The 22840-nt window shown below is 40.6% G+C and overlaps 1 protein-coding gene across 3 annotated transcripts in view; it reads left to right on the top strand.

Annotated features, from left to right (window-relative positions):
• Positions 1 to 22840, top strand: part of RNF115 (ring finger protein 115) — a 75991-nt gene extending 53151 nt beyond the window's left edge. For 2 of the 3 annotated variants that reach the window (XM_024989690.2, XM_059884842.1), the window contains exons 6-10: positions 6183 to 6233; positions 7408 to 7480; positions 8407 to 8500; positions 11128 to 11243; positions 11929 to 22840. In XM_024989690.2, coding sequence (XP_024845458.1) covers positions 6183 to 6233; positions 7408 to 7480; positions 8407 to 8500; positions 11128 to 11243; positions 11929 to 12060 — 466 coding nt within the window. In that variant the 3' untranslated portion in view covers positions 12061 to 22840. 3 annotated transcript variants of the gene reach the window in all.

Below are 22840 nucleotides of genomic sequence, written 5' to 3' on the forward strand. Positions count from 1 at the left end.
CCCAACCCAGGGATCCAACCCAGGTCTTCCGCATTGTGGGTGGATTCTTCATCAGCTGAGCCACAAGGGAAGCCCAAGAATATTGGAGTGGGTAGCCTATCCCTTCTGCAGTGGATCTTCCTGACCCAGGAATCGAACCAGGGTCTCCTGCATTGCAGGGGAATTCTTTACCAACTGAGCTATCAGGGAACTTTTAACAACAGACATTTATCATCTCACAGTTTCTGAGGGACAGGAATTTGGGAGCAAATTAGCTAGGTGTTTTTGGTAAAGTTTTTCATGATGTTGTAATCAAAATGTCTGCAGTGGCAGCAGTAATCTGAATACTTACCTGGGATTGGTAAGATCCACTTCAAGATGGGTGAACTAACATTACTGTTGGCAGGAGGCCTCAATTCCTCACTGTGTAGACGTCTCCATAGGACTCTTTGGTGTCTTCATGACTTGGCAGCTGGCTTCCCCTAGAGTAAGTGATTCAAGAGAGAAGAAGGAAGATGGGAAAACCATAATGCTTTTATATCCTGATCTTAAAAGACAAACACTGTCACTTCAGCTATATTTTATCTGTAAGAAGTGAGTCACCAAGTCTAGCCCACATTCATGAGGAAGAATATTAAAGAATTTGTGTACATGTTTTTATTTACAAAATTAAAAAAAAATTTCTTTTTCCTTAATTTTTTGGCCATGCTGCACGGCATGTGGGGGTCTTAGTTTTCTGACCAGGGATCGAATCTGTGCTCCCTGCAGTGCAAGCAGAGTCTTAACCACTGGACTGCCAGAGAAGCCCCGGACATATTTTTTTAAAACTACCACAATTTAACCTTTGGCCAGAAATTTCTCCCATGTGAGAAATATACTCACCTCCTCCCAAGACCCACCAGAAGCCTTGTCCCTTTATAGCATTAACTTGAAATCCAGGTGTCATTTACTTAGGTCTGAGTATGGATGAGCCTCTTTGGATATAGACAGAATTCCTTTTGATGTGGAGATCTAGAAAACAAAGACACAAGTTTTTTACCCCTCACATATACAACATATAGTGATGGGAGAAGCATATAATAAATAGGTATAGAGATTTCTGTTTAGAAAGGGAGAAGATGTAAGGCACACAGAAGTTACTGATTCATAGCAATTTTGATGTTTGTCTGGATAAATGTTGGACGGTCCTTGATTGGGACTTCGTTCTACTTCTGCCCAGGAATGCTTCTCTGTGGCTCTTGTTTCCTCCTTCCTGGCTCTTGATTCCACCCAATGAGTCATTGTTTTCCGTGAAAAGTAGTCCAAATTTGCAGCTCCATAGTTTTCTTAGCGTGCATCTTACCAATAGAATTTTGAGGGCCTTAAAGATCTCTTTTCGTTTTGTACTGCCTCTGTACTTTTCAATTTAAGCTGGTAGTGTTTCTTTTGAAAACTTTGAGTCTCCTGTGAGTATTAGTAAAGTTCATGCCGTTAACAAGAGCTACACTCACAAGTCTTTTTTAGATACTCTTTTTTACCATGAACTTCTGCTGGGATTGCTGAAGGACAATACTTGTTGTGGGTAGAACTGTATACTCTACCAATGTTCAAGTCCTAACTTCCTGACTTAGCTGTGAATATGATCTTATTTGGAAATAAGGTCTTTTATGTGTGTGTGTGCTCAGATGCTTCAGTTATGTCTGACTCTTTGCAACTCTGTGGATTGTAGCCTGCCAGGCTCTTCTGTCCTTGGAATTCTCTAGGCAAGAATACTGGGTTGCCGTGCCCTCCTCCAGGGGAGTCTTTCCAACCCAAGGATCAAACCCACGTCTGTTATGTCTCCTGCATTGACAGGTGGATTCTTTACCACTGAGTCACCAGGGAAGCCCCTGACAGCATCTTGATTTCAGATTTCTGACTCCAAAATTATGAGAGAACAAACTCCTGTTGGTTTTAGCTACCCAGTTTGCGGGAATATGTTATGGCAGCCCCAGAAAACTATTAATAATACAACGTCCACAGTTGTTTAATTGAATAGTTCTCTAGGCACTATCTTTCTGAGGTCTTCACAAAGAATTTTTATAGCCATATTCTTGGCTTCTTTAACTGTTTTCTTCTGGCAAGGCCCATGATTTGATCTTTGCTTGAAAACCATTTCTTTCTTTCTTTTTTTTAAAAGCCATTTCTTAATTTTAGTATCATTTGCCATCTGGAGAGTCTGGGAATTTTCAGAATGATCCAATCTTAACTCCTTTTTAAGTATTCTTCCTTTAATGTATTCCTCTTCTTTTGCATTTTAATGCATCAAGATGAAACCAAAAGGGACCTTCAACATTCCTGTCTGGAAGTCTTATTAGCTAGATTATCATCCGTTCATGAGCCATAACTTCTACTTCCCATATGATGGCAGGCTTTTGCCACTACATAACAAGGATCTCTTTCCCTCCTGTTTTCCTCACTTTCCCTTAAGTACTCACTCTTCCTCAGAAGCCATCATGCGTCTACTATTTCTTCAAGGCTTTTCAAACTTTTACTCACTCTCCTCAAAATCCTTCCAGCTCTGCCCTCTGCTGTATTCCAGAGCTATTCCCACGTTTTAGGTTTTTTTTTTTTTTTTTTTTTACAGCAAGCTTCCCAGGTGGCCCAGTGGTAAGGAATCCACCTGCCAGTGCAAGAGACACAAGAGACATGTTTGACCCCTGGGTCTGGTAGATCCCCTGGAGTAGGAAATGGCAATCCTCTTGCAGTATTCTTGCCTGGAAAACTCCATGAGCAGAGGAGCCTGGCAGGCTACAGTCCATGGGATTTCAAAGAGTCGGACACAACTTAGCATGCGTGCACTCACTTCTGGGTATCAAAATCTGTATTAGGTATCTATTGCTGTATAACAATTACCCCAGAGCTTAGAGGCTTAAACAACAAACATTTATTATCTCATAGGTTCAGTGGGTCAGGAATTTGAAAGCAGCTTAGCTGGGTGGTTCTGGCCCAGGATCTCATGAACTTACAGTCAGTTCATTGGCCATTGCTGTAGTTATCTGAAGAATCAATTGGGGATTACTCAGATTTTGGCAAGTTTGTTCTAAGTATTGCCAGGAAGCCTTAGTTCTTTATCACGTGGGCATTTCCATAGGATTGCTTGATATGGCACTTTCCCAGAGAAAGTAATCCATGAGAGGGTGTGAGGAAGAAGCCACAATGCCTTTTATGACCTATCCTTGGTAAAGGAAATGGCACCTCACTCCAGTATTCTTGCCTGGAAAATCGCATGGATGGAGGAGCCTGGTAGGCTATAGTCCATGGGGTCACAGAGTTGGACACGACTGAGCGACTTCACTTCCACTTTCGGAAGTCACAGTTATCCTACCGTATTCTATTGTTAAGAAGTAAGTCACAACTGTTACTGATATAGCCAGAATCACTGACCAGACTCTGTCTGGAATAGGAAAGCAGAGTAGCTGGAGGACAGGATGAGATTGGAGTAATCAGCTCATAGAGCTAAATGCTCATCTGTTCTAAGAGGAAATCAGTAAATCAATAAGTGAATGACTACAACTGATTGATAAAGAGACAAATGAATCATGATAGTACTTAGGAATATGAATATTTAAGAATGCCAGAAGCAACCACAGAAAGTGATTCCTTCCCGGGAGCAGGAACAGGGGGTTGGATAAGACAAGAATCTTTTGCAAGAATCTGTTTAAGTCTTTGTGTCTTATTTGACTCCCTTAACTTTGGTAATGAAATAAATTTAATTTTTAATAATAAAAAAAGAAGTAAGTCACAGTATGGTATTGGCATGAAAATAGACATCTAAATCAAGGTAACAGAGGGCCAGAAATAAATCTATGCATATATGGTCTATTAGTTTATGACAGAGGAGCCAAGAATATACAGTGGAGAAAGAACAGTCTGTTTAATAAGTGGTGTTGGGAAAACTGGATAGCCACAAGGAAAAGAATGAAATTGGATCAGTGTCTTATACCATACAAAAATTAACTCAAAATGAATTAAAGACTGGTACATATGACCTGAAACTGTAAAATGCCTATAAGAAAACAGGCAGGAAACTCCTTGACATCAGTCTTGGTGATGATTTTTTTGGATGACTCCAAAAGCAGAGGCAACAAAAACAAAAATAAACAGGTGGAACTACCTCAGACTATGAAAAGCTTCTGCATGGCTAAATCAACAGAATGAAAAGGAAAGCAACTGAACTGGAGAAAGTATTTGCAAATGATATATCCAACAGGAGACTAATATCCAAAATAATACAAAGAACTCATGCAGCTCAACAACAATAAAAACAAACATTGAATTAAAAAACATGCAGAGGACTTGAATAGACATTTTTCTGAAGAAGACATATAGGTGGCCAACAGGCATGTGAAAAGATGCTCCGCCATCACTAATCATCAGAGAAATACAAATCAAAGCCACAGTGAGCTATCACCTCACACCCGTTAGAATGGCTATAATCAAAAAGATAAGAAATAACAAGTGTTGATGAGGGTGTCAAGAAAAGGGAATGAGCCCCTTCTACAGTATTATTGGGAATGTAAATTGGTATAGCCAATGTGGAAAACAATATGGAGGTTCCTCAAAAAAAAAAAAAAAATAGAACTACCTTCAGATCAGATCAGTCACTCAGTCATGTCCGACTCTTTGCGACCCCGTGATCCAGCAATTCCTCTTCTGGATATTCATCTGAAAAAAACAGAAGCACAAATTTGAATAGATACATGCATCCCATGATCGTTGCAGCATTGTTTACCATAGCCAAGACATAGAAACAACCTAAGGGTCCACTGATGGACGAATGGATAAAGAAATGGTGGTACACATATACAAAGGAATGTTATTCAGCTCTAAAATAGACTGACATCTTGCCATTTGCAACAACATGAATGGACCCTGAGGACATGCTTAGTGAAATAAATCAGAGAGAGAAAGACAAATTCTATATAATCTTTTATGTGGAATCTTAAAAAAAAAAAAGAGAATTCAGTATCCAGGTTCATAGATAAAAGAGAACAGATTGGTGGGTTGCCATAGGCAGGGGTTGGGGGATAAGTAAAATCAGTGAAGGGGGTCAAAAGATACAAATTTCCAGCTATAAAATAAATATTGGGGATATAATGTATAGCACAATGACTGTATTATCAGGGAAATGTAAATGAAACTCACAATGAGATAGATTATAGTTCATTACTGTTAATTATATTACAGTGTTATTTTAATACTGTATTGTATATTTGAAAGTTGCTGAGAGAGTAGATCATAAGAAAGTAAAATTTTATAACTATGTATGGTAATGAATGTGAACTAGTTTTATTATGATCATTTGCGATATATACAAACATCAAATCATGTTGTACCTGAAAAAAAAATGCAATGTTATATGTCAGTTGTACATCAAAAAAAAGAAAAGTCAGTAAGTCCAACCTATACCCAAAAGAGGAGTATAAAATAACTTGTGAGTGTCTTAGTTAGCTATCATGGAATTTTTTTTAAAAGGGCTCTTTAGGGCTTCTCTGGTGGCTCAGTGGTAAAGAATCTGCCTGCCAGTGCAGGAGATATGGGTTCAATCCCTGGTTTGGGAAGATCCCTCATGCCATGGAGGAACAAGCCTGTATGTCACAGCTATTGAGCCTGTGCTCTAGAGCCCTGGAGCTGCAACTGCTGAACCCCACATGTCCTAGAGCCTGTGCTGTGCAATAAGAGAAGCCACAAGAATGAAAAACCTCTAGACAGCATCACAACTAGAAAACAGCCCGAGCAGCAAAGACAACCCAGCACAGCCAAATAAAGGGGTGGGTGGGATGCTGTACCTTTAAATAGTATTTTGCACAATGTATATAACACATAAAAATGGAACTACTCTTGTTGCAGGGAGGTGGGTCCAGAATCCCACTGGCCTAGCATCTCTTTAAGCCTCTCATGTTGCTTCCAAGGATCCAGGAATCATAGTTTGAACACTAACCATACAGTCAGAGTCCTTTCCTGCTTAATTCATAAAAATCTATTATTATATAAGGCAGCATAGCTCAGGAAGACAGCCATAATATCAAAGTAACAGTCTACCAGATAGCAGACTGATTTGCTATTGTATACAGTGAAAAGCCATTGCGTTACGGGGAAGGGGTTGGTGATGAGATAGCCATGGATATCTATAGAGTACTTTCATTAGTCTGTTGTCTTACCTAATTTTTTTTCTTCAACAGAGTACTACAACAGATCATTGCAGGATTCATTCCTGGATCCCCATTTTCTTGGTAAGTAACTAATTGCCTTCTGTCTCACTCTCCTGGAGTAGCATAATTTCTAGTACTGTAGTATCTGTGCCATAATGAGAGACAAAAGGAGCTCCACAGGTGAGTGTATAGGTGTGATTGGCAGGCTGTTAAAGACTGCTGTTGTCTGCTGAGCCCAAACTTAATCAGAACTTATTTTTGTATAATTCAGGCTGATGAGGGCCATCCTGGTCCTGCAGGGTGTCTGATTCCATTCATGCTCAGGTCTGAGGGTCGTGCTGAGGTAGGGAGTGAGGTGGTCCCTACGAAGGTTGGTGTCTGATTTGTGAGCTTCTCTTGGAGATTATATGGGAAGACTTTATTCCTTAAGAATTTCTGAAATTGAAAACATTGCTTCACTTCCTTTTCTCAAAGTAAGAAGGTTTTTTCAGAAGAAACAAAAGGCTTAAATTCAGTAACAGAGTGACAGTCACTTACTGTACAGGTTAAAGATGTAATGTCTTCTTGTCTGGACAATTATTTGCCATTTCTTACTCTACCCCAGAAGGCTTCTTTGCTCAGAGGGACCTTGGTCCTTCCACACAGTTACCCTGTTTTCCAGCCTCTAGTTTCTTTAAGCATGTTCCAGCCGGAGTCTGGATATCTGTCATGCAGGGTGGTACACCAACAGCTCCAGAAAGAGGTGCTGCCAAATCCCTTTTGTAACTGCTCTAAGTTGTGATTGAGAGACACTGCTATGGCTGCTTCTCTACTTGAAAGCTGCTCATTGTGTAAGGCCACAGGCTGCCCCTTAGAATGAGGGAACTTTGCTGTCAATTTTGACCACTCAGGAAGGGAAAAATCTCCTTAAAAAGCAGCTCCATCTATGTTTAATTTAAATGGGCACAGAGGAGACAAACTTATAACCAACAGGCAATGAGTCACTCTTTTTGCTCTGGTTTGTCAGGTGGTATTTTAGGTAGCTTCACATTTTATGTTCCATACAGTTAAGCAGAAATTCCTAGAGAATGAGAGACTGCCTCTGGATAATCTGTTTGACCTTGAAATCACTGAGAAATTCTTTGCCGCTTAGTTCTAGAGAACTAGTGACTTGCCAGCTCTGAGAGAGAGCAGGATTCCTCTGCCAACTTTTTCTGTGGTGTAGGGCGGAGCCTGGTCACTCCATCTAATGCTGTCTGTCTCATCTCATGTATAGGAGCGGGATGCTGCACTCCAACCCTGGGGACTATGCCTGGGGTCAGACAGGGCTTGATGCCATTGTAACCCAGGTGAGGAGCTGCCTTTTGAGGGTGTCTGTTCAGTGTGTCTCATGGTTCCACAGGCTTCCTGCTTTCCTTCTGCTACTTTCTGAAATGGCAGTCACTCTGCTTTCCTTAATATTTTGAGCTTGTGGGTTTCTGTTTTACTAAAGAGATAAATGGTTTATGGATTTAGCTCAGCATCCATGTACTTTCTTGGTCCTAGGGACTTTCTAGAAGATAGCTTCAACTCCAAAGGAAAAAACTTCTGTAACAAACAGTATTTTCTGTTTTGGCCTCTTGTTCATTCCTATGAGGATTCTATTGACAAGTACTTCACAAAAAAGAAAGGTCTCCTCACAGGTTGAAGCAGGGATTTCTGCTAGATGGAGCAAAGTAGGGGAAGGAAGCAGAGAAAAAGGTATTCCCATGCCATGTATAATTGCTTCCACTTGTTTATGTTTATTTTAATTTAATTGGTTTTTCATTTCCCTTGTGGATTGCTGAGACTAGAAGGCATGTCATTTATATCCAGGTCTTCTTGTAGGCAGTAATTTACCTATTTCTTGGCTTACCTTATGCTACTTTCCATACTCTCATCTTTTTCTTTCTTTCAGCAAAATGAAGTTTTTGAACTGGTTAAGTATCACTTTCTGTTAAGGTGTAGTTTTATTTGTGACATCACAACCCTTTTGCTGCCTCCAAAGTTGCTTTATGCCCAGAGGTGAGCCTTGCAATGATGGATCTGTCTGTAGGCTTATACTAATGTCACTCTGAAATTGTAAAGCAATTATTCTGGCAGCAGGAAAGGGCAAATGCAAGCCTCTCAGAGCCTTGTGGAAGCAAAAGCAACTAACATTTCTCATGTCTGCACTGTTCTCAGATGGAGCAGCACCCTCCTAGGGATAGTTCGATGTCTGCCACTTCTTCTTTGCCTTTTTTTTTTTTTTTTGTAGCTTTTAGGACAACTGGAAAATACAGGGCCTCCCCCAGCTGACAAGGAAAAGATCACATCTCTTCCAACAGTGACAGTAACTCAGGAACAAGTTGGTAGGTTCATTTTCATATGTGTGTTGTCGTTTTATTATCTCTGTTCAGAATCTGATCCATGTACTATATTAAAAATCTTCCATGAAACTGTAGGACTCCTAAAGTTCCTGCCTGTGTGCCAGATATAAAAGGTACCTATCCCTTCATTAGGGTTAGTCACCAGGTAATTCCTGAGCAATTACCATGCTATTTCTCTAGCTGCTATGCAGGAAATAAAGAAATGCAAAGGTATATAAAACTTGATTTCTTGAAGAACTTACTAGAGGAAGCAAAACTCACCAAATGATTAGACATTATTATAAAAAGTACTTGAGCAAATGATCATCTAGGGGAAAAGGAAGAGAAAAAATAGGAGGCTAGGAATTTGTTTCACATCTACCCTATATTTAGGTACATTAGATATAGATATTATTTTATTTATAAGCATGAAAAAAAATTAGTATTGAGGGACATTAGTTTGGACTTGGAGTTTCTTTCCCCATGAATTCTACTTTAGAGAGTCAGAAGATTTTAAAAGACAGGATGGGCCATCTTAGAGACATTATTCTGTTTATGGCAAAGTATGAACCAATGAAGAATGTCAGTATGAACGTGGAGTCTGCATTAGGTATAAGGAGTGTAACCTCATTAGATCTGAAATAGAATCTAATTTGTGGAGTGATGGGAGGTATGTTTGAATCGGAGGTATAATTGGATAGGTATGACTGGATAGGACCTTATTGCAGAGGACCCTGAAACTGGCAGAGGAGTTAGGGCTGGATGTTTTAGGTAGTAGGTAAATTCTGTAGGTCCCTAACTGGAGGAATGAGGGAAGCTGAGTGATCTTTAGGGAAGATTAGTTTGGAGGATAGTATCTAAAATAGATTGGAAGAGGGAAGGAGCAGAAATATTCTTAATGGGCTATTGCAGCATTCTGATGGGGTTCAGGTGATGGCAGTGCTACAAAGGAAAGGGTAGACTCAGATAATTTTTGAAGAAAGGCTTTCATCATTGCATAAGATAAGGAGGGGAAAGGGGGAAAGATGATTCTAAAGTTTTGCAACTCTGTAACTACAGAGGTGGTGCTGACATCATCAGGGAATGGAAGAATTATGAGCAGGCCCTGGTTTGGATAAGGAGGTGATGTGATGTTTTTAATTTTGAATCTGTTGCTTTTGGGGATCCCAAATGAGAATCCAAGAAAAGATGAGCTGGGGATTGCTGTGGAGCTGGTATTAGGGAAAACCAACTGGTAGCAAAGTATAGGATATATTTGGCAGGCCTGGAGTCAGGGTTGTTACCTAAGAGGCTATTGCAGTAAACTAGGCATGAGAAGGAAATGGCAACCCACTCTAGTGTTCTTGCCTAGAGAATTCCATGGCTGGGGGAGCCTGGTGGGCTGCAGTCCATGGGGTCGATCCACTCTAGTGTTCTTGCCTGGAGAATTCTATGGACGGGGGAGCCTGGTGGGCTGCCGTCTTATGGGATTGCACAGAGTCAGACACGACTGGAACGTCTTAGCAGCAGCAGCAGCAGGCATGAGAAGTAAACGCTGAAATTAGGGCAAACATTGTGGGAGTAGAGAGGAGGGAGTGAATCTTTTAAGTGGTATTTTACTCCAAATGCTGTGAATACTGTGGAGCATGTAGCATACATACCCCGGCTGCTGGAGAGAGAGACTGCTGCTGCTGCTGCTGCTGCTAAGTCGCGGCAGTCGTGTCCGACCCTGTGTGACCCCATAGACGGCAGCCCACCAGGCTCCCCCGTCCCTGGGATTCTCCAGGCAAGAACACTGGAGTGGGTTGCCATTTCTTTCTCCAATGCATGAAAGTGAAAAGTGAAAGTGAAGTTGCTCGGTCGTGTCCGACTCTTCGCGACCCCATGGACTGCAGCCTACCAGGCTCCTCCGTCCATGGGATTTTCCAGACAAGAGTACTGGAGTGGGATGCCATTGCCTTCTCCAGAGAGATAGACTAGCTGGTGTTATTAGCCAAACTTGGGAAACTTGGAATTTGCAGCTTGGTAATCCTAGTTCAGTTTGTAGCCATTATCTCTCAGAAGAAGGTTTCCGGTCTCTGGACTTGGAGCCTGATTTACCCTTGGGCCTTGCAGTTCTGTAGCAGCACCTCTTGGTACAGCTTTTAATAAACAACTTGTTAAAAAGGCTTTAGGGTAACCATGATGAAATAGGATGTGTAATGTCGAAAGTAGTAGAGTGAAAGTGGCTTGACGCACTGAATGAGAACTGCTAAGATTGTCAAGATGAGTCCTTTGGTCGTGGTGGACAGATTGCCAGTGTTTCCTAAGTAGAAACTGCCAGGAGGCTTTCACACATTTGAGAAGATGTTTTTCCTGTTTTACTTAACAGATAATCTAAGCCCCAGTTCTTCCAACTCTTTATGTTGAAAAATAGACCTCGTAGAGTTGCTGTCTGGACCTTATTGGAACGGGCCCATTCATCAGTCCTTTTCATATCCTTGGCTGTTACCACCTCTGTCCCCCTTTTGAAGTAAAATTCTGCTGCTTCTCTGCCTCCACCCTAGATGCACTTTGTTTTTTCTTTGTATCCTTTTGGTTGGTAAAGACATTAGGCTAGGTTTTTTTTCCTTCTTTTTGCTTATTTTAAAAGGCATTTCCTCCTCTAACAGATAAGGGCTTAGAGTGTCCAGTATGCAAAGAGGATTACACAGTTGAGGAGGAAGTCCGGCAGTTACCCTGCAACCACTACTTTCACAGCAGTTGTATTGTGCCGTGGTTAGAACTCGTAAGTACAGACAGCTCTCATCTGTGATGGGGCCCCTGTGGCAGTCATGTCTTGGGGGGGATCAGTAAGGGCATAATTAACAGTTAGTGGAGAGCCAAGCAAATCAGATTTTAGTTTCTGGCTAACTCCTAGTAGCAACATTACTGTGTTTTAGATTATTAATCTGTTCAGAACTTCTCTGACCAGGGGTTAGCAAACTACAGCCTATAGGTCTCTGTGGACTGGCACCTATTTTTGTAAATGAAGTTCCATTGGAACACAGCTATGCTCATTTGTTTACAGATGGTCTATGGCTACTTTTTTGCTCCCTTAGCAGAGTTAAGTAGTTGAAACATTGGCGGTATGGCCTGCAGAGTCTGAAATATTTACTATTTTTTCTTTAACAGAGCAAGTTTGCTGACCCCTTCTCTAGACCATCTCAGGTCATTGTTTCTAGTTAGTTCTGTTTGATAGTATGTGTTAGCTATTGTTAAGTTGCTGCCTTGAATTCTTTGTCAGTTCTGTTAAAAGTTCTATTTGGGAGATGTCCTGGGGTTACACTTGAAGCCCAGCGGGTACTCTGTGAGAATGCATGCCCTTTTTGTTTATCTACCTGCTAACTGTCAGGGTTTCTTAAGTGTTTAGTTAGTTCTTCCAGCTTCTCAGGTCAGGCATGTTCACGTGGACTTATATCTTTCTGTTTCAGCATGACGCATGTCCTGTATGTAGGAAGAGCTTAAATGGTGAGGACTCTACTCAGCAAACACAGAGATCCGGGGCTTCTGCAAGCAACAGATTTAGCAGTGACAGCCAGCTACATGACCGATGGACTTTCTGAAACTAAAGACCACGTCTGAGCCAGGGCTATGGTAGACCTCCTATCACAGCTATTAATTGTATCAATGCAAAAAAAATAGTAGGTGGATTTAGGAATCACTTAAGAAACCCCAACTTATAATATTAATTCACTGAGTGTTTTTCTTCTCTAAATTTAAAGTTAGTGTCTACAGATGGAATTATATCTAGAACCAAATGCCTCTTATTCCTGAATTCAGAGTGATAAAATTTTGTAAGTGTGAAACTTAATTATGTGGGTTTCCCTTGCCAGAATAGAATTGGTTAATTATGTGGGTTTCCCCTGCCAGAATAGAATTGGTTCCTTAAAGTCTACCTAGGGTCATGCTGTCTGTTATGTTACCTTGTGACAGTTGTTTTCACCTCTTTCTTCAACCTCCACCATCGTTAGTGTACTTTATAGTAAATACAGTGGAACCAGAGCCGTAAAGTCCTGCTGATAAAGTGCTTCTGTTTTAATTGTACAGAAACATCTACTCTTGGCCACGTTAGCCATGGAGTGAGGTCATATTAAATCAGGAATCTGAGACTAATGATTTTTTTTTTCTTAAATCTTTAGAGAGCAAATCAAAACAAAGTTACAGTGGGAAGGCCTCTGATTGTACTCTTTGGTTTTCTCATTTTTATTTTTAAAGACTACTTCGTAAGATGCAGCTTCTGCAGAAACCAACATGACAAATGACATATCTTAAGAGTCTTATGTTGGTAGGAATCTGATTCTGGTTCCTTTTTGGGAATAAGTTGGGCAGGATAAAGGCACAAAAGAGAGATGTTTGAAATCTCTGGTTCTAAGGTTTTTTAGTGAGTCTCAGCTCATTGTTTATCCTGGGGACCTTAAAGTAATTTCCTTCACAGAAATAGGATTATTTTATTACTGCTTTTACAGCTGATTCATGTTTTTTTTATAATTCATTGGTCTTCAGGAATTGAGACTTTATGTTGTTTCATTTTAATTTTTAAAGTTCATTTATCATCTCTGAAACCTTTTTGTTTGCTTCGTTCTGGCTATACTTGGAGTCATATTGATTTTTGTGATGATGCTGAAACAGCTTGGCCTAGGAGAGATAGGCCTTCTTTTTTCAGCCTGTGTCCCATGTACATGCAGATGCTCTTTGGTGCATTTAAGTGTTTGAATAAACGGAGAAGCTTAAGAATGTTGTTGGAACTTCAAAGTCTTAAAAATAAATGATGGGAACATGTAACCACAGTTGGTGCACCAAAAATGGGGACAAGAGGGGCACCATTGGTGTGGTCTAATCAGCCCTTAATGGTTGGAATGATCAAAACAAGAAGATGAGTCTTTGGTGAGTCTCTTTCTTGGCTAGGAGTCTGTCACACACTGGTTTTGGGCATGAGGGGTGGGGTTAGAGATATCTTTGTAATTTAGTAGAGGATAGAGGAATAGGGGAGGGAAGAGAGAAAGTGGGAGAATTTAATGCTGAATTAATAGCTTGCCTCTAAAAGTTGTGACCATAAGATATGATTCAGGTTTGCCCCAGAGAGAATGAGATGTTTTCTCATAAGCTTCTTATGTTATACCTCTGTAGAGAGAGTGTTTTTGGAGAATGTGAACTGTTTACTGTGGTTATTGAAATGTAACCCAGAGATATACGTTGGCTTTGAATGGGGAGAGATGTTGAGTCTGAGGGGACATAAGAGGTATATTGTGAACGGCCATTGAGATGGGCTCAACTGAAGTTGGAATATGTTATGGTTTTCAAGTAAAACAATATTGACAGTATCAGCTGTCTCAAAAAATGATGTTAGCCTGGAAGTTTTGTTATTATCTGGATATGCCAGGACAGAAATGGTAGGGACCTAACAGAAGCAGAAGACATTAAGAAGAGGTGGCAAGAATACACAGAACTGTACAAAAAAGATGTTCACGACCCAGATAATCACAAAGGTGTGATTACTCACATTCACCTAGAGCTGGACATCCTGGAATGTGAAGTCAGGTGGGCCTTAGAAAGCATCACTACGAAAAAAGCTAGTGGAGGTGATGGAATTCCAGTTGAGCTATTTCAAACCCTAAAAGATGATGCTGTGAAAGTGCTGCACTCAATATGCCAGCAAATTTGGAAAACTCAGCAGTGGCCACAGGACTGAAAAAGGTCGGTTTTCATTCCAATCCCAAAGAAAGGTAATGGCAAAGAATGCTCAAACTACCACACAATTGCACTCATCTCACACGCTAGTAAAGTAATGCTCAAAATTCTCCAAGCCAGGCTTCAGCAATACGTGAACCGTGAACTTCCAGGTGTTCAAGCTGGATTTAGAAAAGGCAGAGGAACCAGAGATCAAATTGCCAACATCCACTAGATCACTGAAAAAGCAAGAAAGTTCCAAAAAAACATCTATTTCTGTTTTATTGACTATGCCAAAGCCTTTGACTGTGTGGATCACAATAAACTGTGGAAAATTCTGAAAGAGATGGGAATACCAGACCACCTGAGCTGCCTCTTGAGAAATCTGTATGCGGGTCAAGAAGCAACAGTTAGAACTGGACATGGAACAACAGACTGGTTCCAAATAGGAAAAGGAGTACGTCAAGGCTGTATATTGTCACCCTGCTTATTTAACTTCTATGCAGAGTGCATCATGAGAAACTCTGGGCTGGATGAAGCACAAGCTGGAATCAGGATCGTGGAGAAATATCAATAACCTCAGATATGCAGATGACACCACTCTTACGGCAGAAAGTGAAGAGGAACTAAAAAACCTCTTGATGAAAGTGAAAGAGAAGAGTGAAAAAGTTGGCTTAAAGCTCAACAATCAGAAAACTAAGATCATGGCATTCAGTCCCATCACTTCATGGGGAATAGATGGGGAAACAGTGGAAACAGTGGCTGACTTTATTTTTCTGGGCTCCAGAATCACTGTTAGATGGTGATTGCAGCCATGAAATTAAAAGATGCTTGCTCCTTGGAAAGAAAGTTATGACCAACCTTGACAGCATATTCAAAAGCAGAGACATTACTTTGCCAACAAAGGTCCATCTAGTCAAGGCTATGGTTTTTCCAGTAGTCATGTATGGATGTGAGAGTTGGACTGTGAAGAAAGCTGAGCACAGAAGAATTGATGCTTTTGAACTGTGGTGTTGGAGAAGACTCTTGAGAGTCCCTTGGACTGCAAGGAGATCCAACCAGTCCATCCTAAAGGAGATCAGTCCTGGGTGTTCATTGGAGGGACTGATGTTGAAGCTGAAACTCTAGTACTTTGGCCACCTGATGCGGAGAGCTGACTCATTTGAAAAGACCCTGGTGCTGGGAAAGATTGAGGGCAAAAGGAGAAGGGGATGACAGAGGATGAGATGGTTGGATGGCATCACTGACACAGTGGACATGGGTTTGGGTGGACTCCGGGAGTTGGTGATGGACAGGGAGGCCTGGCATGCTGTGGTTCATGGGGTCGCAAAGAGTTGGACACAACTGAGTGACTGAACTGAAGTAAACTGATGCCAGGACAGGAAGGTGTATTTTTACTTACAACTAGAGAACTAAAATGATGCCAGTTAAATGATGATGCTGTTAAGGTGCTGCACTCATTATGGCAGCAGGTTTGGAAAACTCAGCAGTGGCCACAGGACTGGAAAAGGTCAGTTTTCATTCCAATCCCAAAGAAAGGCAATGCCAAAGAATGTTCAAACTACTGCACAATCAAATATTCAAAGTACCGCAAATTGCACTCACCTCACACGTTAGCAAAGTAATGCTCAAAATTCTCCAAGCCAGACTTCAACAGTACGTGAACCATGAACTTCCAGGTGTTCAAGCTGGATTTAGAAAAGGCAGAGGAGCCAGAGATCAAGTTGCCAACATCATTTGGATCACAGAAAAAGCAAGAGATTTCCAGAAAAACATCTACTTCTGTTTTATTGACAATGCCAAAGCCTTTGACAGTGTGGATCACAACAAACTGTAGAAAATTCTTCAAGAGATGGGAATAACAGACCACCTTACCTGCCTCCTAAGAAATCTGTATGCAAGTAAAGAAGCAACAGTTAGAACCAGACATGGCACAACAGACTGGTTCCAAATCGGCAAAGGAATACTTCAAGGCTGTATATTGTCACCCTGCTTATTTAACTTCTATGCAGAGTGCATCATGAGAAACTCTGGGCTGGATGAAGCACAAGCTGGAATCAAGATTGCTGGGAGAAATATCAGTAGCCTCAGATATGCAGATGACACCACCCTTATGGCAGAAATTTAAGAAGAACTAAAGAGCCTTTTGATGAAAGTGAAAGAGGAGAGTGAAAAAGGTGGCTTAAAACTCAGTATTCAGAAAACTAAGATCATGATATCCAGTCCCATCACTTCGTGGCAAATAGATGGGGAAACAATGGAAACAGTGAGAGACTTTATTTTCTTAGGCTCCAAAATCTCTGCAGATGGTGACTGCAGCCATGAAATTAAAAGTTGCTTGCTCCTTGGAAGAAAAGCTATCACCAACCTAGACTGCATATTAAAAAGCAGAGACATTACTTTGTCAACAAAGATCTGTCTTGTCAGAGCTATGGTTTTTCCAGTAGTCATGTATGGATGTGAGAGTTGGACTATAAAGAAAGCTGAGTGAAGAATTGATGCTTTTGAACTGTTGTGTTGGAGAAGACTCTTGAGAGTCCCTTGGACTGCAAGGAGATCCAATTAGTCCTCAAGGAAATCAGTCCTGAATATTCATTGGAAGGGCTGATGCTGAAGCTGCAATACTTTGGCCACCTGATGCAAAGAACTGACTCATTGGAAAAGACCTGATTCTGGGAAAAATTGAAGGCAGGAGGAGAAGGGGACGACAGAGGATGAGATGGTTGGATGGCACCACCAACTCGATGGACATGAGTTTGGGCAAGCTCCAGGAGTTGGTGATGGACAGGGGAGCCTGGCATGCTGCAGTGCATGGGATCACAAAGAGTCAGACATGACTGAGCGACTGAACTAATCTAAACTAGACAACCAGAAAGACTCTTGAGTGGCTTTACAAAGGTATGCAAACAAAGTGCTGGATAAGGATTTAACTTTTCAATATAAGAATAGCAGAGAGCATCAATCTTAACCTATCTGAAATTTCCTTCACTTTTTAAAAATTCTTTTAGATAAAGGAGATAAATCTTTTTGCTGTTTCCAAGACCCCTCCTACTTAATGAATCTGTAGTGTTTCTTCAAAGAATAGGAAATATCTCAGACTTCCAGGTTAATTTAGGTAAGGAGTGTTTTAGGGTTATGCTAGTAAAGTAATGCTCACAATTCTCCAAGCCAGGCTTCAGCAATAACATGAACCGCAAACTTCCTGATGTTCAAGCTGGTTTTAGAAAAGGCAGAGGAACCAGAGATCAAATTGCCAACATCCACTGGATCATGGAAGAAGCAAGAGAGTTCCAGAAAAACATCTATTTCTGGTTTATTGACTATGCCAAAACCTTTGACTGTGTGGATCACAATAAACTGTAGAAAATTCTGAAAGAGATGGGAATACCAGACCACCTGATCTGCCTCTTGAGAAATCTGTATGCAGGTCAGGAAGCAACAGTTAGAACTGGACATGGAACAACAGACTGGTTCCAGATAGGAAAAGGAGTACGTCAAGGCTGTATAGTGTCACCCTGCTTATTTAACTTTTATGCAGAGTACATCATGAGAAACGCTGGGCTAGAAGAAGCACAAGCTGGAATCAAGATTGCCTTGAGAAATACCAATAACCTCAGATATGCAGATGACACCACCCTTATGGCAGAAAGTGAAGAGGAACTCAAAAGCCTCTTGATGAAAGTGAAAGTGAAAATCCATTTAATACTGTCACTTAAATAGATTTTTGAGTGTGTGCATTGGAATAAAGATGATAAATTTTGCATGACAAAAAAAAAAAAAAAAAGAAAGTGAAAGAGGAGAGTGAAAAAGTTGGCTTAAAGCTCAATATTCAGAAAATGAAGATCATGGCATCTGGTCCCATCACTTCATGGGAAATAGATGGGGAAACAGTGGAAACAGTGTCAGACTTTATTTTTCTGGGCTCCAAAATCACTGCAGATGGTGACTGCAGCCATGAAATTAAAAGACGCTTACTCCTTGGAAGGAAAGTTATGACCAACCTAGATAGCATGTTCAAAAACAGAGACATTACTTTGCTAACAAGGGTTCGTCTAGTCAAGGCTATGGTTTTTCCAGTGGTCGTGTATGGATGTGAGAGTTGGACTGTGAAGAAGGCTGAGTGCTGAAGAATTGATGCTTTTGAACTGTGGTGTTGGAGAAGACTCTTGAGAGTCCCTTGGACTGCAAGGAGATCCAACCAGTCCACCCTAAAGGAGACCAGTCCTGGGTGTTCATTGGAAGGAATGATGCTAAAGCTGAAACTCCAGTACTTTGGCCACCTCATGTGAAGAGTTGACTCATTGGAAAAGACTCTGATGCTGGGAGGGATTGGGGGCAGGAGGAGAAGGGGACGACAGAGGATGAGATGGCTGGATGGCATCACTGACTTGATGGATGTGAGTCTGAGTGAACTCCGGGAATTGGTGATGGACAGGGAGGCCTGGCGTGGTGCGATTCATGGGGTTGCAAAGAGTCAGACAAGACTGAGCGACTGAACTGAACTGAACTGAGAGAAGCTGAACCATAAGGTTGTGTGTACATGTATATAGAGATTTATTATAAAGAAGTGGGCCACATGATTATGGATCCAAACACAGTTTGATACAGTGCCCAAAGCAGAAGTCTCCATAACCCAGACTTTTCAGGTGTTCATTCCTTTACAGCCTGAAGGTTTACAGACTCAGGAAACTGGAGCCTTACTAGGAGTCAGCCTTACTAGGAGAGACGATTCAGCTTTCACTCATTATCAAAGCAAGTAGAAGAAAGTTGCAATTTCAAATCTTAGTCATTAGACTTGAGGCCTTTACGTTTGTACTAAATGGCCTACCCTTTGAGTTCCATGCAGAGATAAGCAGATTTTTTTCTCATTCATAAAATGTCTTTTTCTTCTTAATCTTTTTTCATTATAATTTGAAATAAGGGAAATAATTTTGTTTGCACATAATTAGGAGAGACTTCCTAGAGATTGGTAGACGTGAAAGTTGAGAGGTTATGTAGGTCAGCTCCATGCTGGCCTCTGAGTGATTATTGCTTCTCGGGTAGTTTCCAGATGAATTAGAACTAGGCAGTTGGGTGGGCAGGGCAAAGTGATGAACATTTAACTGTTATCTTCAACAGAGAGAAGGACTAATCCTGGTATTCACAATTAATTTTCCCTCAAAATTCCTCTTGTTGCCAGTTCTCTGAAGAGTTGGGAAACCTGGAGAGTCCAAATAGCTTCCTTAGTTGTGAACATTTGCTACATAACAAATGAGCAAATACTTGTTAAGTGTTTTCCTTAAGCAGTACTCTCTCTGGTCCGATAGTTACTTCTCAAGTTGGAAGATTTGGTGAGAAGAATTTGTTTCCCCCCCAAGTCTCACTTGGATTAAATAATTATTAGAAAAATTCCTTGTTTATGTCTTTATATTGAACATTTGTGTGTGTGTGTCCATAGGCACATGCATATATGCACATTTCACTCTGGAGGAAGAAGGGATTTGGTGGGCACTGAAATAGATAAAGTGAGCAGGGGTACAGCAGAGGGCTGGAGCCTCATAGTCTGATTCCCTCATGGTACCTGCCTTAGGCCCATGTGTCTCTATACTTCTATATTTTGGGGCACTGTTGGCTTGGGCAGGCATCCTGTTATGTGGTATGTGGCAAAGGGTTTTACTAGAGCTAAAAGTCCGGTTATCATTTTTGAAGGTTGAGAATAAATGGCTTTGAGGAAAGGGTGTTCATTATCTGTTTTTCCTGTATTATAATTAGGTGAACTCTAACACATTTGTCTTGTTTTTAAAATTTCTTTCTTGATAAATGATTGATGACAAATTGACTTCTCACATGACCTTCTGTGTGCTTCAGTTTCATTCTTCTTGGTGTCCAAGTGCTGTTTCTCAAGGAATACAGGTTTATCAGAACTTAACAAAAACTAATCAGGAGGGGATCATAGTGTGTCTGTTTTAAACGATAACAAAACAGCCTCTGGGGTTTGGAGAAGTGAGAGACACCACCTCAGAGTTGATTTTTAGAGCTGATCTAGGAAGGCCACTGACATCTGTGAAGGAAGACAGATTTAGGAAAAGGAGCAGGGCTGATGAATAGATATTTGATTGTTAGGGGAAATCCCGTTGGTCTCTGTGGTAGAGAAGTAGGAAGATAAAGGTGCAGTTTGCAGAAATTTACCAGTGGAGATTGGGGAGTTTGAGGGTACTAGCAGGAGAGAGTACTCTTACTATAAGTTTCCAGAATGAATCTAGCATAAGTTCTGATGTAGGGAGTTGGGGGAAGGATTTGGTGGGGTATACCAGGGGTTCTAAACCCCTGGGCCATGGACCAGTACTGGTCTGTGGCCTGTTAGGAACTGTGCCACACAACAGGAGGTGAGTGTCAGGCGAACAAGTGAAGCTTTCTCTGTATTTACAATCAGTCCCCCTCACATAACCATCTGAGCTCCGCCTCCTGTCAGATCAGTGGAGGCATAATAAATTGTACTGCTCTTGAGTCATCCTGAAACCATCTCCCCAGCCTTATCTGTAGAAAAATTATCTTCCATGAAACTAGTCCCTTGTGCCAAAAAGGTTGGGGAACACTGAGGTAAACATATCACAGGTGTCCATCCTATTGGGGGCGGGGAATTGTAGATTGCAGTAATGTCAGCATCCCAGCAGGCTGTGCCATGGGTTTTAAAATAGAATGTATAGAATACAAAGTGTACAACCAGAGATCTTTTCCAGGATCAAGAGAGGATTAAAACGTCTTATCCAGTGGACACTATTGAGGTTTTGATGTCTTATATACCTGCCAGATAAGTGGAATTACAGGCATTCAAGTTTCAAATTTTTTACATATAAACTTTGTGTTTTGCCGAATTACACTTAAGGTGTTCCCAGAAGTGAAGTCTATATGCTACCTTTCCTCTTTCACCTGAAACACTTAATATCTATAAATCATGAAATGTAAGCTTATGATTCTTTTTCTAATAAGATGTATCATTTTTGAGGTCCAAAAATTATTAGATTCCCTCCCAACAAGATTATAATTGTAGTTTTAGTATCTTGCTGGAACACACAGCAAAAAGCTGCTATGCTTTTAGTAATGCTTTTAAATCAATTTGTCTTTATTAGTCACACAAGAATCTACATCCAGTTGAAGAGAAGTATTACTTATTTGTAAGATATATTAGAGATAATACTTATACAGATTTCTTATGTAACTGCATGGCCTTACAGAGGTTCAAATTCCTTGGATTATGAATCACTCATATAGATTGAAGTTTAGATGTGTGTCCAGAAGAGTACTTATTCATGCATGGAAATTTATAGGCTTATTTGAAATCAGTGGAATTAATACACTTTGAAAGTCAAGACATAAGTGTTTCAAATTTCTGTTTAACTGTCTTGAAATAAGCCGAATAAATAAATTCTTTAGAAGTGGGACCCCTGACTTACTGTTGGGTTTATTTATTCTGCTTAGTTCAAGTCAGAGTTAGTAGTCTAATGCTCTTGAATGTCTTGATAAACTTGGCCAGTAATCATGTGTCCTTTCTGCAGACTTTTTTTTTAATGTAGGCTATAATTAGCACAGCACAATGGATAAAAACTTTTTCTATAGTTGGATATGGCTTCTTTGTGAGACTTCCAGCAATTGTATAATATGGAGTAGTTTCAGAAGAGTCTTTGAATAGTAAAAAAATAAAAGACATCTCCACTCATGTAAACTTAAAATACAGTAAAAAGAACAGCACTAGTACATAAAACAGGTCAATAAAGATTAAAGTGAGTGTACTATAGTGGAGAAAGTTTTGGAGACTTTAGTCAGAATTCCAATGGTTCTGGGTTTAAAATCCAGAATCTCATTTGATTCTCAGAGGAATCCTATGGAAACAGAAGATAAAGTAGGAAATATGCCATATTACAGATAAGTAGATAGAAATAGATAGAAATAGTATCTCAAAACTTCATTTGCCCAAGGACACGTAGACATGTAGCCTGTATGTTGCAGAGTCAGAATTTGAATTAAGGCTTTTTTACTTCATGCCTAGTCTTTTTACCTCCATAAGACAACAAAATCCAAAATCCTTAGTTTGAGGTTCAATGCTATCACTAATAAAGGTCTTAACCCATCTGTTTTCAGCCTTTCTCCCTCTGTTCCTATAAACTTTAGCTCCCACATTTTGCAGGTCCTGGCCAAGGATCACAGGTAAGGTGTCTGTTTCCCCTTGATGGTTTGCCATTTAGCCCTGGTTGAATTGTGTTCCCACCTCTTTATTCATATAGTTCCTCCTATCAGGAATATCCTGCCCCCACCTCTCTGCTTAACTATGATAAGAGGTTATCTGTCCAAAGAGAGACAAAAGGATCTGTGAACTTAGGGAGAAAAGAAAAGGCTGCAAATACTGCTTTGATGTTTATTTAAAAAGAGAGAAATGATCAGAGAGGTTGACAAGTATTTCATTGAAGCTGGACAGTTAGGATCTGTGGTGCACCTAGTCTACACAAATAAACCTTCCTCTTCCTCCAGTACTACTACGTGGATGCTGTTCAACACCAAGGTCTCTTTGTTTCCTCATTTTCTGCCAAGTCAGTTACTGGGTCTGGCGTTCTTCCCCTATCCTAACTATGTTTGCTTGTTTCATCTACTTTCCCTTAACCGTGTCAAATAAAATGTCTTCCAGAAACATTGGTGTTCTCA

This window comes from Bos taurus, chromosome 3, assembly GCF_002263795.3.
Source record: "Bos taurus isolate L1 Dominette 01449 registration number 42190680 breed Hereford chromosome 3, ARS-UCD2.0, whole genome shotgun sequence".
Classification (NCBI taxonomy): domain Eukaryota; kingdom Metazoa; phylum Chordata; class Mammalia; order Artiodactyla; family Bovidae; genus Bos; species Bos taurus.